The sequence below is a fragment of the Macrobrachium rosenbergii genome, chromosome 12 (genome assembly GCF_040412425.1).
Source record: "Macrobrachium rosenbergii isolate ZJJX-2024 chromosome 12, ASM4041242v1, whole genome shotgun sequence".
NCBI classification, from domain to species: domain Eukaryota; kingdom Metazoa; phylum Arthropoda; class Malacostraca; order Decapoda; family Palaemonidae; genus Macrobrachium; species Macrobrachium rosenbergii.
The window spans coordinates 51,169,175-51,183,931 of NC_089752.1; the positions used below are offsets into that span (position 1 = coordinate 51,169,175).

The 14,757-nt window shown below is 40.3% G+C and overlaps 1 protein-coding gene across 1 annotated transcript in view; it reads right to left on the minus strand.

The window, feature by feature from the left end:
- LOC136844011 (uncharacterized) overlaps positions 1-14,757 on the minus strand; it is a 117,046-nt gene that overhangs the window by 44,751 nt on the left and 57,538 nt on the right. Inside the window, exon 6 of the mRNA XM_067113021.1 lies at positions 5,968-6,118. Coding sequence (XP_066969122.1) covers positions 5,968-6,118 — 151 coding nt within the window. The remainder of the gene's footprint in view (positions 1-5,967; positions 6,119-14,757) is intronic.

Below are 14,757 nucleotides of genomic sequence, written 5' to 3' on the forward strand. Positions count from 1 at the left end.
ATATATATATATATATATATATATATATATATATATATATATATATATATATATATATATATATATATATTATATATATATATATATATATATATATATTATATATATATATATATATATATATATATATATATATAACTGATTCACGAAGATATGGCAAGTGACGAATGTAAATAAAAGCAAATGCCACAAAGCAAAAATGAACACGTAGTAGTTGCTGTTTGACACATGGTCTTAGTAGTAGACCGGATGAAAAATAGGTGTAAAGTTACAGAAAGCTGTACAGTTGGACTGGTGACATACAAATATCCCTGAGGATAGGATTTACGGAACAGGAAGGGGTTTTGAATCCAACACAGGTGAAGAAATATGACCTGTCACAAAGGTAATTTGGAGAGGTTTTACAAAGGATTAGCCCAACTGGTCATTAAAAGCAGAATTAGAATATTAGCAATAGGAACAACCAAAATGATCTTGAATGAATAAGCTGATTACATATTTATAAAAAGTAAAACACATTTTCTCCTTTTGGTAAAATAAAACAATTTTTGCAAAAATTGTAAATGTTTCATTCCAAGGTCATTTTTGGTGGTTAGTCTCTTCCCCTGTATAATCCTTTAACCGACTCCTCCTTGCTTTTGGGCCTAATCCTTTGTAAAACCTCTCAAAGATTTACCTTCGTTTTGGTAATTCCATTAATTCTTCACCTGTGTTGGATTCCAGGTGCATCTGTTCCTTATAATCCCCATCCTCAGGATATCTGCATGTCATCAGTCAATTGTAATGAGCTTTCTTGTAAACTCACTTTATATTTTTCATCAGTCTACTACCAAAGGACCGTGTCAAAAGGCCTAGCAAACTAGAGTGTATGTATATATATATATATATATATATATATATATATATATATATATATATATATATATATATATATATATATATATATATAATATATGCATGTTCTGTTGGTAAATCATAACAACACTTTAACTTAAGGAATCTAAAATAATAAAAAATACTAAACGTCACAGAATACTGAATATGGGCGAAATTTGCCTCGTATATGAAGAAAATTTTAATAAAACACAAGAGTAAATTGTAAATCTTAATTTAAATTTGGAATTAATGTAAACGCAAGGGAGAACAATATGATAGTGAATGCTGTCTACAATGAAATTGATCAAATGAGGGTCAAGAACAAAGTTTGTTAGGACACTCGTATGAATAACAGAGAAGCAATGATCAGTTCGTACTTGTCAATAAAACTTAAGTTTTATGAAGTTAAAGTTACAGACAAAAGTGTTGAGTTCAAGTCAGAAACATAAGCTTAGTCAGATACTTCGTTCCCGTGCCACCCTTTACATCCCAGACATCACCGAATGCGAATAAGAGGCCAGAAAGGTTCAAATTCTTTTATATACAAAATTCTGGAATCTATTCTCATAAAGGATGTGGGAATCCAGACCATGTTCGGATGATACCCTAATCTAGCACCTTCATAGGACTTACTGAATAAGCCACAAAGGAACTATTCACATACAATGGAATCAGAGTTTAATAGTCTGCATCTACAAAACTGCATTTCGATATCTTAACATCCCTGGCACTGAAAGTCGAAAGACATATATTTGCACAATTTTTCAAAAGTAGTGATTCTCAGACACAGTCACAGATATTCTCCCAAAGAGAGAAGATAACTTGCAGAAGATATAAAAAGATAAATGCAAACCTGATCATTTGTTTAATAACAGAGCCCAACCCAGTAATTGTTAAAGTGATAAGATACATAATCAGTCATTCCCCTAGGGATAAATTTGTACCCAAACATTCTAAAAATAACAAAGTCTATACCAAACCATTCCTTTATTGGATAATCAGTCACTCTCCCAAAATGACAAAATTGTACCTAAACATTCTCCAAATGATAACTTCTATACCCATTCATTTCTAAAATGATAAAATTTAAAAACCATTTCTAAAATTATATTTTCAAATCCGGTCATTACCAAATGTAGTTAGCCCAGTAATGGTAAGTTCCACTATTCATTATTATTGTTATTCAGAAGATGAACCCTATTCATATGGAACAAGCCCACAGGGGCCATTGACTTGAAATTCAAACTTCCAAAGAATATGGTGTTCATTTTAAAGAAGTTGTAAGGACGGGATTGTGAGAGACATACTGGCTGGGTGTTGACTGGTTTACTGGTAGTTTCTTACTGAATGAATGTACAGAATCTTCGAAGATGTTATTGGCCTGTGTGGGCCAAAAAGTAGCATCTACACACAGACAGAACAAAACAGAGGTAATGTTTCGAGCATCTGTTTGTCAGCAGACAAACAGATGGAGACTGTGAGAGAGACAATAAACGTACAGTGATAAAACATATATCACTGGAAAGGCCAGGAAATTCTACATATGGCCAATTGCATGAGGTTCGAGACAGATTAATGAATACAATGCAGTAGCATAATATATGTGAAATTATGAGACGTTTGGCATCTTCACAAACAGAAACATACATATAGTTTGATACAGAAGACTGGTGGAAACATTATGAGTACATGATTAGAATGCTTACATGGCAATGCAAGTAGTGGTGATTGTACATAAATCAAGACAACGATGGTTAGGGAGAAACATACGGAAATATTGTATGGTAGAAGTTGCGTTCCTTGAGAGAGAATAAATGGGATGCTCTTGTTCTGTCTTGTCCCCTCCGATGGATGACGAACACACGAACACACACGTGTGTTTGGAAGAGACGGCGTCGGTGCAACGGGTCTCTTACAAAGTAACAGTGTAAAGACGGGATTGAGTGACATACTGGCTGGATGTTCACTGGTTTATTGGTGGTTCCTTACTGAATGAATGTACAGAATCTTCAAAGTTGTTACTGGTTGGCGTGAGCCGCAAAGTAGTATCTACACACAGACAGGGCAACACAGAGGTAATGTTTCGGACATCTGTGTTTGTTGGCAGACAAACAGATGGCGATTGTGAGAGACATAATAAACATACGGTGATAAAACATATATCAGTGGAAAGGCCAGGAAATTCCACAGATGGACAGTTGCATGAGATTCGAGATAGATTAATGAATAAAATGCAGTAGCATAATATATGTGAAATGGCAAGATGTTTGGCGTCTTCACAAACAGAAACACACATACAGTTTGATACAGAAGATTTGGTGGAACATTATGAGTACATGATTAGAATGCTTGCATGGCAATGCAAGTAGTGGTGATTGTACATAAATCGAGACAACAATGGTTAGGGAGAAACAGATGGAAGTATTGTATGATAGAAGTTGCGTTCCTTGAGAGAGAGAAAACGGGATGCTCTTGTTTTCCTCTTTGTCTGGGTCCCTCCGAAGGTATGACGCAAGCACACACACGTGCTCGAAAGAGACTGCGATCGGCGCGATGAGGTCTCTTACAATACTCCCCCCAACAAGCAAGACATTGATGCGGATATCATCTTACTGACAATTGGAATGGGCACGAAGGGCTTGGGCTTGGGGTGGGTAGGAGGCTAAAGGGCGGCGCCGGCCAGCAGGAACTCGAGGAGGATGGTAGTGGGTTGAAGGATGACGTCAGCTGATCCTTCGGTAGCTAGCTCGAGGGGGACAGCAGCAGGCTGAAGGATGACAGCGGCTGATCCTTCGGTAGCCAGCTTGAGGGGGGCGGCAGCAGGCTGAAGGATGACGTCAGCTGGTCTTTCGATGGTCAGCTCGTCCGGTACGAGTTCAGGGGCGGCGTTAGGCTTCCTGGAGGAGGCGTCCAGGGCTCTAGTGGTGGGGTGGGTCATCTCGGAGGGTCAGACATCTATTGAAGACTCTGGAACGACGGGAGGCTGAGTCGAGGAGGCGGTGAAGGGTTCATTGGCACATGGGTCATCATCGTGGGTCGGACATCTACCACGGGCTCCTTCGGTCACTCCGGGGTCACTAGTGTAAGGACGGGATTGAGTGACATACTGGCTGGGTGTTGACTGGTTTATTGGTAGTTCCTTACTGAATGAATGTACAGAATCTTCGAAGTTGTTATTGACTGGTGAAAGTTGCAAAGTAGTATCTACACACAGACAGGGCAAAACAGAGGTAATGTTTTGGACATCTGTGTTTGTCGGCAGGCAACCAGATGGCGATTGTGAGAGACATAATAAACGTACAGTGATAAAACATATATCAATGGAAAGGCCAGGAAATTCCACATATGGACAGTTGCATGAGGTCTGAGACAGATTAATGAATAAAAAATGCAGTAGCATAATATATGTGAAATGCATGACGCTTGCATCTTTCACAAACAGAAACACACATACAGTTTGATACAGAAGATTCAGTGGAACATTAAGAGTGTAAAAGTCACCAATTCGGTGCCAGGATAGTGTTTCTGGCGCTATTAATTAAGTCTCCGCTGAGCTTGTTTTTTTGGTGACTGCTTTCTTCAAGCTCAATTAGTCACGCCTAAAACGTGCCAGGTCACGCATTTTGCCGACTGACGCCGGGCCGTGAGAGACAATGGAATTGACTGTGACCTGAGGTCGAAACAATAAACAATAATATGCAGTGAACGAGTACAAATTACAATACAAAACATACAGAGTTACAATATAGATACAGTCTTGATGCCTGGAATGAAGAAACATGTGATACACAATGTGTGACATTCGTATAAATACTATAAAGTAAAATGTTCGCCTTGCAGGCGCCACATCGGCGACAAAGCAACCACCTTCATGCCGCCACAGCTGTCATCCGCCACCCACGCCTTCACAGAGCTTCGACGCCCCGTCCACCACTAACTAAGCCCTACAGGGGACCTCTTCCGCTGCAGCTGGAGCGGAACAGCAAGGCTGCTCCGCTGGCACCCAGGCAAGAACGACTGGGTTTCCATAGACCGCTAAAGCCCGCCTTCCTGTCGAGAGAGTCCCGCAGCGACGCAGCACCCTTCCGCCCAAACGCACTCCAGCACGCCTCACCTCAAGAGGCGCCGGCCGCCCCAGGAAGGACCAAACAGCAGCCTCACAGGCGGGAGGCCCTCAGTTATCTTCAAGGAGCCGCGCACCCTCTTCAGCGTCCCACCAGGTAATAGGGATTAATCAGACGCCCCTCGCCTTGGGAGTATTTGTAAAGTCACCAACCCGCGCCAGGATAGTGTTTCGGCGCGCCATTAATTAAGTCTCCGCTGAGCTTGTTTTCTTTGGTGACTTCCCGTTTTCTTCAAGCTCAATTAGTCACGCTAAAACGTGCCAGGTCACGCATTTTAATCATTTTTACTTTATGGTATTTATACGATGTCACACATTGTGTATCACATGTTTCTTCATTCACAGGCATCAAGACTGTATCTATATTGTAGCTCTGTATGTTTTGTATTGTAATTTGTACTCGTTCACTGCATATTATTGTTTATTGTTTCGACCTCAGGTCACAGTCACTTCATTGTCTCTCACGTTCGGCGTCAGTCGGCCGCAATATAAGCTGCCTGGATCTGTAATAAAGTAGCAGTAACCTTTACCTGCTCGTTTCTTTGACACCTTACAAGTGCATGATTAGAATGCTTGCATGGGCAATGCAAGTAGTGGTGATTGTACATAAATCGAGACAATAATGGTTAGGGAGAAACAGACGGAAATATTGTATGACGGAAGTTGTGTTCCTTGAGAGAGAGAAAACAGGATACCCTTGTTTTCCTCTTTGTCTGGGTCCCTCCAAAGGTATGACGCACGCACACACACGTGTGCTCGAAAGAGACCGCAATAGGCGCAACGAGGTCTCTTACAACAGAAGGTAACAGGAAATACAGAAAGAAGAGATCACTTGTTAGAAAAAAATTAACACATTAATAAATGAACAGATAGAAATTTATGTAAATTTTTTAATTATAATTATACAAGGAAGCAAATATCAATACACCTCAATTCCTCCCAGCTGAAATATGAAGAAGCCTGCTTACTCAGCTGATCGAACTCCTCGCTGGAGAGGGCAACCGGATCTCCGTATATGGTCGTGTTGTGAGTTTCCAGGTCATAAGCGATGACTGACGAGAAGGCGATGACGCTACCAGTGGCCCACATTCCTAGGCTGCTGAAAAACACCATCAGGGCCTGGAATAATAAGAATATAATAATAATAATGACATACATTGGCGAGTTACTGGCAGGATGCAGTATCCCACAAAAATCAATTATCAGAAAAATAGAGGAAACACTATACAAGTTGAATGCCGCTGACGCCTTTATCAACTTCAACACCACATGTTTAAAGGAGGGTCTACTACCTATATAATAATAATAATAATAATAATAATAATAATAATAATAATAATAATAATAATAATAATAACATGTTGGAAGACCTCTTTCAAACAAACTTCATTGAATAGAATGGTCGCTGGGATGCTGTTGAGTTTATATTGCAGTTTCTCAATCTCTCCAATGAGTCTCCAGGTAGCACCAGGTAAATTATATACTCATTCAAGGGATTGGAAAACTGCAATATAAACTCAACGGCATCTAGATGGCCATTCTGTTTAATAATAATAATAATAATAATAATAATAATAATAATAATAATAATAATAATAATAATAATAATAATAATAATAATAACAATAATAATAATAATATAATAATAATAATAATAAGGGAGGAGACCTTCTCTGAGGACAGTTGAATTAAAATTATAGTTGTTTCCATGGCATTTAATTTATACAGTCTTCTCTATTCTTCTTATTATCTTTTTTTTCTCAGCCATAGCTGGTAAATCAGGTTTCCCAAGGACATGCAAAGATTTCTATTTTCTTAGGTTTATTTCCTCTGATGTTTCAAACGCGCTCTGGCGTTTATTTCAAAGAGTGAATGAAATGCCTTTTCATTCACTCTTTGAATATAAAAGCCAGAACGCGTTTCAAACATCAGAGGAAATAACCTAAGAAAATAGAAATCTTTGCATGTCCTTGGGAAACCTGATTTACCAGCAACAGGCTGAGGAAAAAAAAGATAATATGAAGAACAGCGAAGACTCTGTATAAATTAAATGCCGTGGAAACAGCAATAATAATAATAATAATAATAATAATAATAATAATAATAATAATAATAATAATAATGTGAAGAAGAAGACCGTCTCTTAGATATATCCCGTTAGAAAAAATGGCTGCATCAGGCGAACTAATTTTACTTTGAGTCTCTTCAGTTTTCTTTATTAATATAAAATTAACTCGCATGATGCAGTATCTTTTTCAATAATAATCATTTTTTCTGGGCTCGATCACAGTCATCCTATTCCACTGGGTGGTTTTTATAGTGTAGGGTTCTGGGTTGCATCCTGCCTACTAAGGAGTCCATCACTTTACTCATTATGTGCGCTGTTTCTAGTATCACACTTCTCTGCATGAGCCCTGGAGCTACTTCTGCATCCAGTTTTTCCAGATTCCTTTTCAGGGATCTTGGGATCGTGCCTAGTGTTCCTATGATTATGGTTACAATTTCCAGTGGCATATTCCAAATCCTTCTTATTTCGATTTTCAGGTCTTGATACTTATCAATTTTTTCTCTTTCTTTTTCATCTACTCTGGTGTCCCATGGTATTGCGACATCAATCGAGTGATACTTCCTTCTTGATTTTGTCAATCAACGTCACGTCTGGTCTATTGGCATGTACCACCCTACCTATTCTGATACCATAGTCCAAGAGGATCTTTGCCTGATCGTTTTCTATCACTTCCTCAGGCTGGTGTTCGTACCACTTATTACTGCAAGCTAGCTGGTGTTTCTTGCACAGGCTCCAGTGGAGGGCTTTTGCTACTGAATCATGCCTCTTTTTTGGTTTATGGTCTCGTCTTTCATATTGCACTTCCTGCATATGGGTGAGATGTTATTTCCATCTATTGTTCTTTGGACATACCTGATTCTTGGGGCCTGGTCTTGTGCTGCTGTTAGCATTCCTTCTGTTTCCTTCTTGAGTTCTCCCCTCTGTAATCATTGCCATGTTTCATCGCTGGCAAGCTCTTTTGTCTGTCTCACGTACTGTCCATGCATTGGTTTGTTGTGCCATTCCTCTGTTCTGTTTTTCAGTCTCCTGTCTCCTTATATTTCTGGGTCTTCGTCTACTTTTATCAGTCCTTCTTCCCATACACCCCTTAGCCACTTGTCTTCACTGGTTTTCAGATATTGCCCCGGTACTCTGCTCTCGATGTTGATGCAGTCCTCTGTGCTTAGTACCCCTCTCCCCCCTTCCTTTCGTGTTATGTATAGTCAGTCTGTGTTTGCTGTTGGGTGTAGTGATTTGTGTAATGTCATGTGTTTCTAGCTTTCTGGTGTATGCTGTGGAGTTCGTCTTCATCCACTCCACTACTCTTGCACTCTATCTGATTACTGGTACTGCCCATGTGTTTATGGTTTTCGTCATGCTTCCAGCATTGAGTTTTGACTTGAGTATCACCTTAAGTCTCTGCATATATTCTTTCCTGATCGTGTCCATCATCTCTTGGTGTTTTATGTCCTCTCCTTCTATTATTCCCAGGTATTTGTACCCTGCCTCATCTATGTGTCTGATGCTATTTCCATCTGGTAGCTTTATCCCTTCAGTCCTTGTTACTTTGCCTTTTTGTATGTTCATCAAGGCGCATTCTTCTATTCCAAATTCCATCCTGATGTCCCCAGATACAATCCTTACAGTCTGGATTACGGTATCTATTTCCTTGATACTCTCACCATACAGCTTGGTGTCGTCCATGAACATCAGATGGTTAATTCTGTTCCCTCCTTTCTTGAGTTGGTACAGCATCCATCTTTCTGCAGTACTTTTGTCACAGAATCATAGCTACATGAACAGTAGTGGGACAGTGAGTCACCTTGGAAAGAGCCCTCTCCTGATGTTAACCCTGCCAGTCTTATCCCAGATTTTGTGTAAGTACTGTATTCCAGTTGAGCATTGTATTTTAAGGAAGCTGACGGTGTTTCCCTGCTCCCATGTATTTTCAGGCATTCTGTTAGCCATGTGTGCAGTATCATGTTGAAGGCTTTCTTGTAGTCAATCCATGCCATGCTTAGGTTGGTACCATTTTGTCTATTAGGAGCTGGTCTTTTGTTCCCCTACACTGTCTTCTGCAGCATTTCTTTTCGTGGGAGATGGTGTTTGTATCCTCTACGTAGTTGTATAGCCTTTCACTGATAATACCTGTTAGTAACTTCCACATGATTGGAAGGCAGGTGATATGCCTGTAGTTACTTACTATATTTCCCTTGTTCTTGTCTTTCTGTACTAAGGTTGTTCTGCTATTCGTGGGTGTAGGGCCTTGAAGTTTTTAAGCCAGTATCCATGGACTTCATCGGGACCTGGGGCTTTCCAGTTGGGCATTTTCTTTAGTTGGTGTCTGACTGTGTCTCTCGTGATCTCGGTGAATCTGTTTTATTCTCCCCATTTCTTCTGCCTTGATTTCTTGGAGCCATGTTGCATGTTTGTTGTGTGATACCGGATTGCTCCACATGTTTTCCCAGTGTCTCTTACTAGGTTCGGCTTCAGGAATTTCCTGGTGGTTGTCTTCCTCTCTTAGCTGGCTGTATAGTTCTTTTCTGGTTGTTTCCGAAGTTTGTTCTGTTGGCATCCTTTATTCCTGTTCTAGGACTGTTGGATTTTATGTGCTTTGGCTTTAAACCTCGGTTTTATATCTTCTATTGTGTTGTATAGTCTCTTCTCCTGTACTTTGTATTTCTCATTCAGTTCCTCTCTTGTTTTCTTGCTTCTTAGCCTCTTTTCTGCCATCTCTTTCAGTTTATTCAAGTCAGATCTCATCACCATGATTCGTTTTTCCAGGCACCTTTTCCAAGGCGGTTGCTGTTTTGGTTTCTCTTGGGTTGGTAGTGATGGTGGTGTTGGTGTTTGTATCCCCATGAGTTCTACTACTAGTCTTGCTCCTGCATATGCCAGGTTGTTTGCTTCTGTGATATTGGTGGTGTGGACTAGTTTCATTATTTCATGAAATTCACTTGTTTTTTCCCTTAGTTTCTTTGTGTTGTAGGTTTCATGGAGGGGATCTTTGTTCTTTCTGTATCCGACCTTTCTGTTCATCTTCGGTGTTTCCTCGTGTATCGTTGTTTGGTAGCTCATCATTCCTGTCATTTTCTGTGTCATCGTCTCTTAGTTCATCTTCTTGTCCTTTGTTGCTGTGTGTTATTTCTCTTTCCAGTTCCTCTCTTTCTGTTGTGGAGAGCAGGTTCTTTTTCTTTATGTTCCTTACTTGGTCTGCCAGCCTCCGTTCTGTTTGAGGGGTGTTATTTCTCTCATTCCAGATGATAATCAGTTTTCTTCTGTATCCTCTTTCTGTCGGGTTGCTTCTGATGTAGCATCTTCATATTTCCTTATTTTCTTCTCTTGTCCATTTCTTCTTCTGGTTTGCCTCTGCAGCTCCAGTCTCTGGTTGCTGGTTACTGTCGTTGTGGTGGTCAGTTGCTGGATGACGACCTCCAAGTACCTGACCACCCTCCCTATTGATTGGGTTGTATACCTGGGCTGCCGGACAAAGCTCCCGTTGCCAGAGGTTCCATTCACGTCACTGTCATTTATTCTTTCATTTCTTTCTATCATTGTTGAGTTTTGCTATTTAACCCAAAGTTGGACCCTACCCCATCGAGAATAGGTACTCATTTGCAGCTGAATAGACTGAGAAAATTATGGTAAAGATCCTTTCCCAAGGAATCAACACCGAGGAAAGCGGTCACCCATCCAACAACTGACCAGCCCCAATGTTGCTTAATCAGTCCATCGATGAGCTAAACCAATCTGCCATGGTGCCCACATTATTATTATTATCATTATTATTATTATTATTATTATTATTATAAGGGAGTAGACCCTCTTTCAAGCAAGTTCTGTTAAAAAGAATGGCAGCATCAGTGGAATTGATTTTATACGTCTTCTCAATTCTTCTTACTGTTCTCTTTTCTTCAAGGCTGATATCTGCTAAAAGCTGGCAGTTGTACAAAATCTGGAGGGAGGGAAGGCAATGGTTCTGAATATGTGTACAGTAGTTGTAATATTCTGATACATGCTGGTGGAAGTTAAACATGGCATGGTATGTCCGTACAGTTTCGCTATCTGCATGCAGTAAGAAACTTCTCGACATCGTCCTCAAGTGGTAGTGTCATTCTTAAGTGTTAAAGGATCTTAACAGATGTTTTCTAGGGGCGTATACATTTCTTGCCGTATCATTGGCCTATTCTCAAGATGGGGTGTTTGTTGATAACTTTACTTTTGCAAAGTTACAAAAGTAAAGTTATCAGCAGGTGCTTGAGGGAAGCAGTTGAGGAGCTCCAAGCAAAGGATATCACTGTCCATGGGGCTGATAAGACTGCTGACTTCTTGCTCATCCACACTATTGAATACCACCAGGATGAGATCCTGGCTGCTAGCAGCGAATTTCTAAAAACCACCAAGAGCCCAGTAGTCGACCTCAAGTGAGAGGCCAATAGGATCATAGAGACTGTTGACATAGCTTCCAACGCCCTTCACTTCCCACCAATTGTAGTGGACCATGACCTTGGCTACATATATGGAAATGTTAAAACGCATAAACCAGGTTACCCATTATATCCCATAATTAGCCAGATTCCTGCCCCTATGTACCAACTCGCAAAAAAACTGAATGCTATTGTGACCGTATGTTCCAAATAACCACAGCTTGAAGTCCTCTGCTCGGTTTTTAGAAGCCCTAAAACGACAATCCTGGGAGAAGTTATTGCCTCAATGGACATGGAGTCCCTCTTCACAAATGTCCCCGTGGATGAAACAATCCAGATATACTGGATCGTGCATATAGAGATGATTCCATGCCCCCATTAAAAATCCCAGAGTATGCATTCCAGACACTCATCAAGATCTGTACAAAAAAGGCTCCTTCCTCCACCTACAGAGACCATATGTACATACAAAAAGATGGTGTAGCAATGGGTTCTCCCCTTGGAGTACTCTTTGTGTATTTCTATATGGGCGCTGTGGAGCATCAGGTATTTGCCGCCATTGAGAAACTGTTGATGTAAGTCCGGTATATTGACGACACCTTCATTAGCACCAGCACAGAGGAAGAACACCTGTGGCAAGCTTTCCACGACCACAGTTGCTTCAACTTTGCCATCAAGTATTGCCAGGACCGTTGCCTTCCCTTCCTCGATGTCCTCATACGGTAACAGGAGGAGCACTTCATCACACAAGTCTTTAAGAAACCCACGAACCTGGGCATGTGCCTGAACAGGGAGAGTTAGTGTCCGGAGAGATATAAACTCACTGCAGTCAGCGCCTTCATCAGGAGAGCTCTCTCACATTGCTCTTCTTGGAAAGGCACACACAAACACATCAAATTAAAATATGTTGCCCAGGTCTTAATTAACAATGGGCAATCCAGTTAGGAAGTCACAAAATGTATTCATATGACCACTGACAAATGGTACCAGCAGGAGCCTCACCCTGCTGCCCTGGAAGACATCACTCTCTTTTATAAGGGAGTGTTTCACATGAACAACAAAGAGGACGAGCACGCCCTTCACAACATCATAGTACAAAACGTCTGCCCTACGGACCCGGAGAAAAAGGTCAAATTAATGACTTACTATAAAAATAAAAAGAGCAGTAGCTTGATTATGAAGAACAACCCAGACCACTAGGTGCAGGACCCTCTGATAAGAACCAACGTGATCTTCAGGTACAAATGCCAATCCAAGAATGCCTCTGTGCTTACATCGGTATGACCATGGTGAGATTTGCCAAGAGGACCTCCTGCCACATTCAGGAAGGCGCCATTCGTAACACACTATGAATAACCATAATATTGAAATAAAACAGTGATGTAATTCCCAATATCGGAATTATTGATAATGCAGCAGGCCATAGCTGCCTTCACCTCCTGGAGGCTCCACACATCGGAAAGGAACGGCCTAGCCTTAACACCACACAGTGACGCAGGAAACTTTCCTCCTTCTGATGGTGGCACGTAGAATGCCCCCCACCCACCAGTATTCCCGAGCCGAGAAAGTGAACCAATCAGGAGCTCTAGTTCTTTGTTGGGCAAGTCGGCAGAGTTGTGGGCTAGCACTCGCTAGGCCTGAATTCGAGTCTCCAGCCGGCTAATGAAGAATTAGAGGAATTTATTTCTGGTGATAGAATTCATTTCTTCGCTATAATGTGGTTCAGTTCCACAATAAGTTGTAGGTCCCGTTCCTAAGTAAACAGTTGGTTCTTAGCCACGTAAAATAAGTCTAATCCTTCAGGCCAGCCCTAGGAGAGCTGTTAATCAGTTCAGTGGTCTGGTAAAACTAAGGTATACTTAACTTTTGCCTCCATCTGCTGTGAGCGACCCTCCCAGTACCACCCATTCTGTTTCCAACGTTCACACATGGAGGCGGGTGCAGACATCAACGTTTGGGAGAAGGCTTTGCTTGGGGGAACCAGTCCCCTAACAGCCAATCAAAATTCAGCTCCTCTCCCACCAACAACTTGGGATCTTATATATGCCAACCAGGTCCTGCTACCGACTGATGAGCTCATTCTAACCAAAACGATTCCCCTCCCCGCCTCTTGAGAATAGGCTGGTGATACGGCATGAAATGTCAACGCCCTTAGAAAACATCTGCGAAGATCCTCTACCACTTAAGGACGACGCTACCACTCGAGGAAGACGTCGAGATGTTAGTTACTGCATGCTGACAGTGAAACTACAGATATACCATGCAAGTTTAACTTCCACCAGCAGGTACAAGAATAAAACGACTATATCTAGATTATGCACATCGGCCATCTCTTAGCAGATATCAGTCTTGAAGAAAAGAGAATAGTAAGAACTGAGAAGACATTGTATAAAATCAATTCCTCTGACGCTGCCATTCTTTTTAATAGAACCCTATTATTATTATTATTATTATTATTATTATTATTATTATTATTATTATTATTGAAACTGTTCAAAAAATCCATGAGCAAAAGTAAATACTATCACCAACTTGCCAAGCGAGCTTCAACAGAATAATAAAAATAAAACTTACAAATATGATAGTAATAATAATAACAACAACAATAGTTATTATTATGATTGAAAACATGCAGACACCCATGAAGCACAATTTAAATCAGAAAATACAAGATAAGTTTCTAAGGAATAATATGCCCAAAATAAAAACGGTAAAAGAACAAGTAAGAAAAACAAGAAGAACGCAAATGTCAGATAAATGACAAAAACTAATAAATAAATATGCGCATTAAATAAGTAAGTCCAAAAAAGCCTATATTCTACTGATTATATTTTCAAAACAGAACAGTTTATTTATGGTATTGGTAATAAAACTGGTGTCTTTTAATAGGTGATGTGACAAGCACTTTACCGCTTTTTAAGGCATGCAGAGACAAGCACATCGCGCTTATTATTATCTGATCGCAGTCATCAACGTCAACAGAGCTGATATATGAATGCTTAATGTAATTTTTGTTATTTGTTATAAGATAGCGGGTGGGTTTTTCCGTACTTTGAAAGAAAATTAAAGACTGCATGATAAATTGGACGTGACAGATCGATAATTCTTGATAAAATAGTGAGGTCATCATGCTCTCTCTCTCACCTTTGCTGTTGTTTTTCTTTTTCTTGTTAAAACTGTCAGCAACTAATCTATACTTCAAACCAAGCGTGCAGCCAAACATTGATGGATCTCTCCGGGTTCCCCTCCAATGCATACGACGTTTACTGGTTGTTATTTCGATT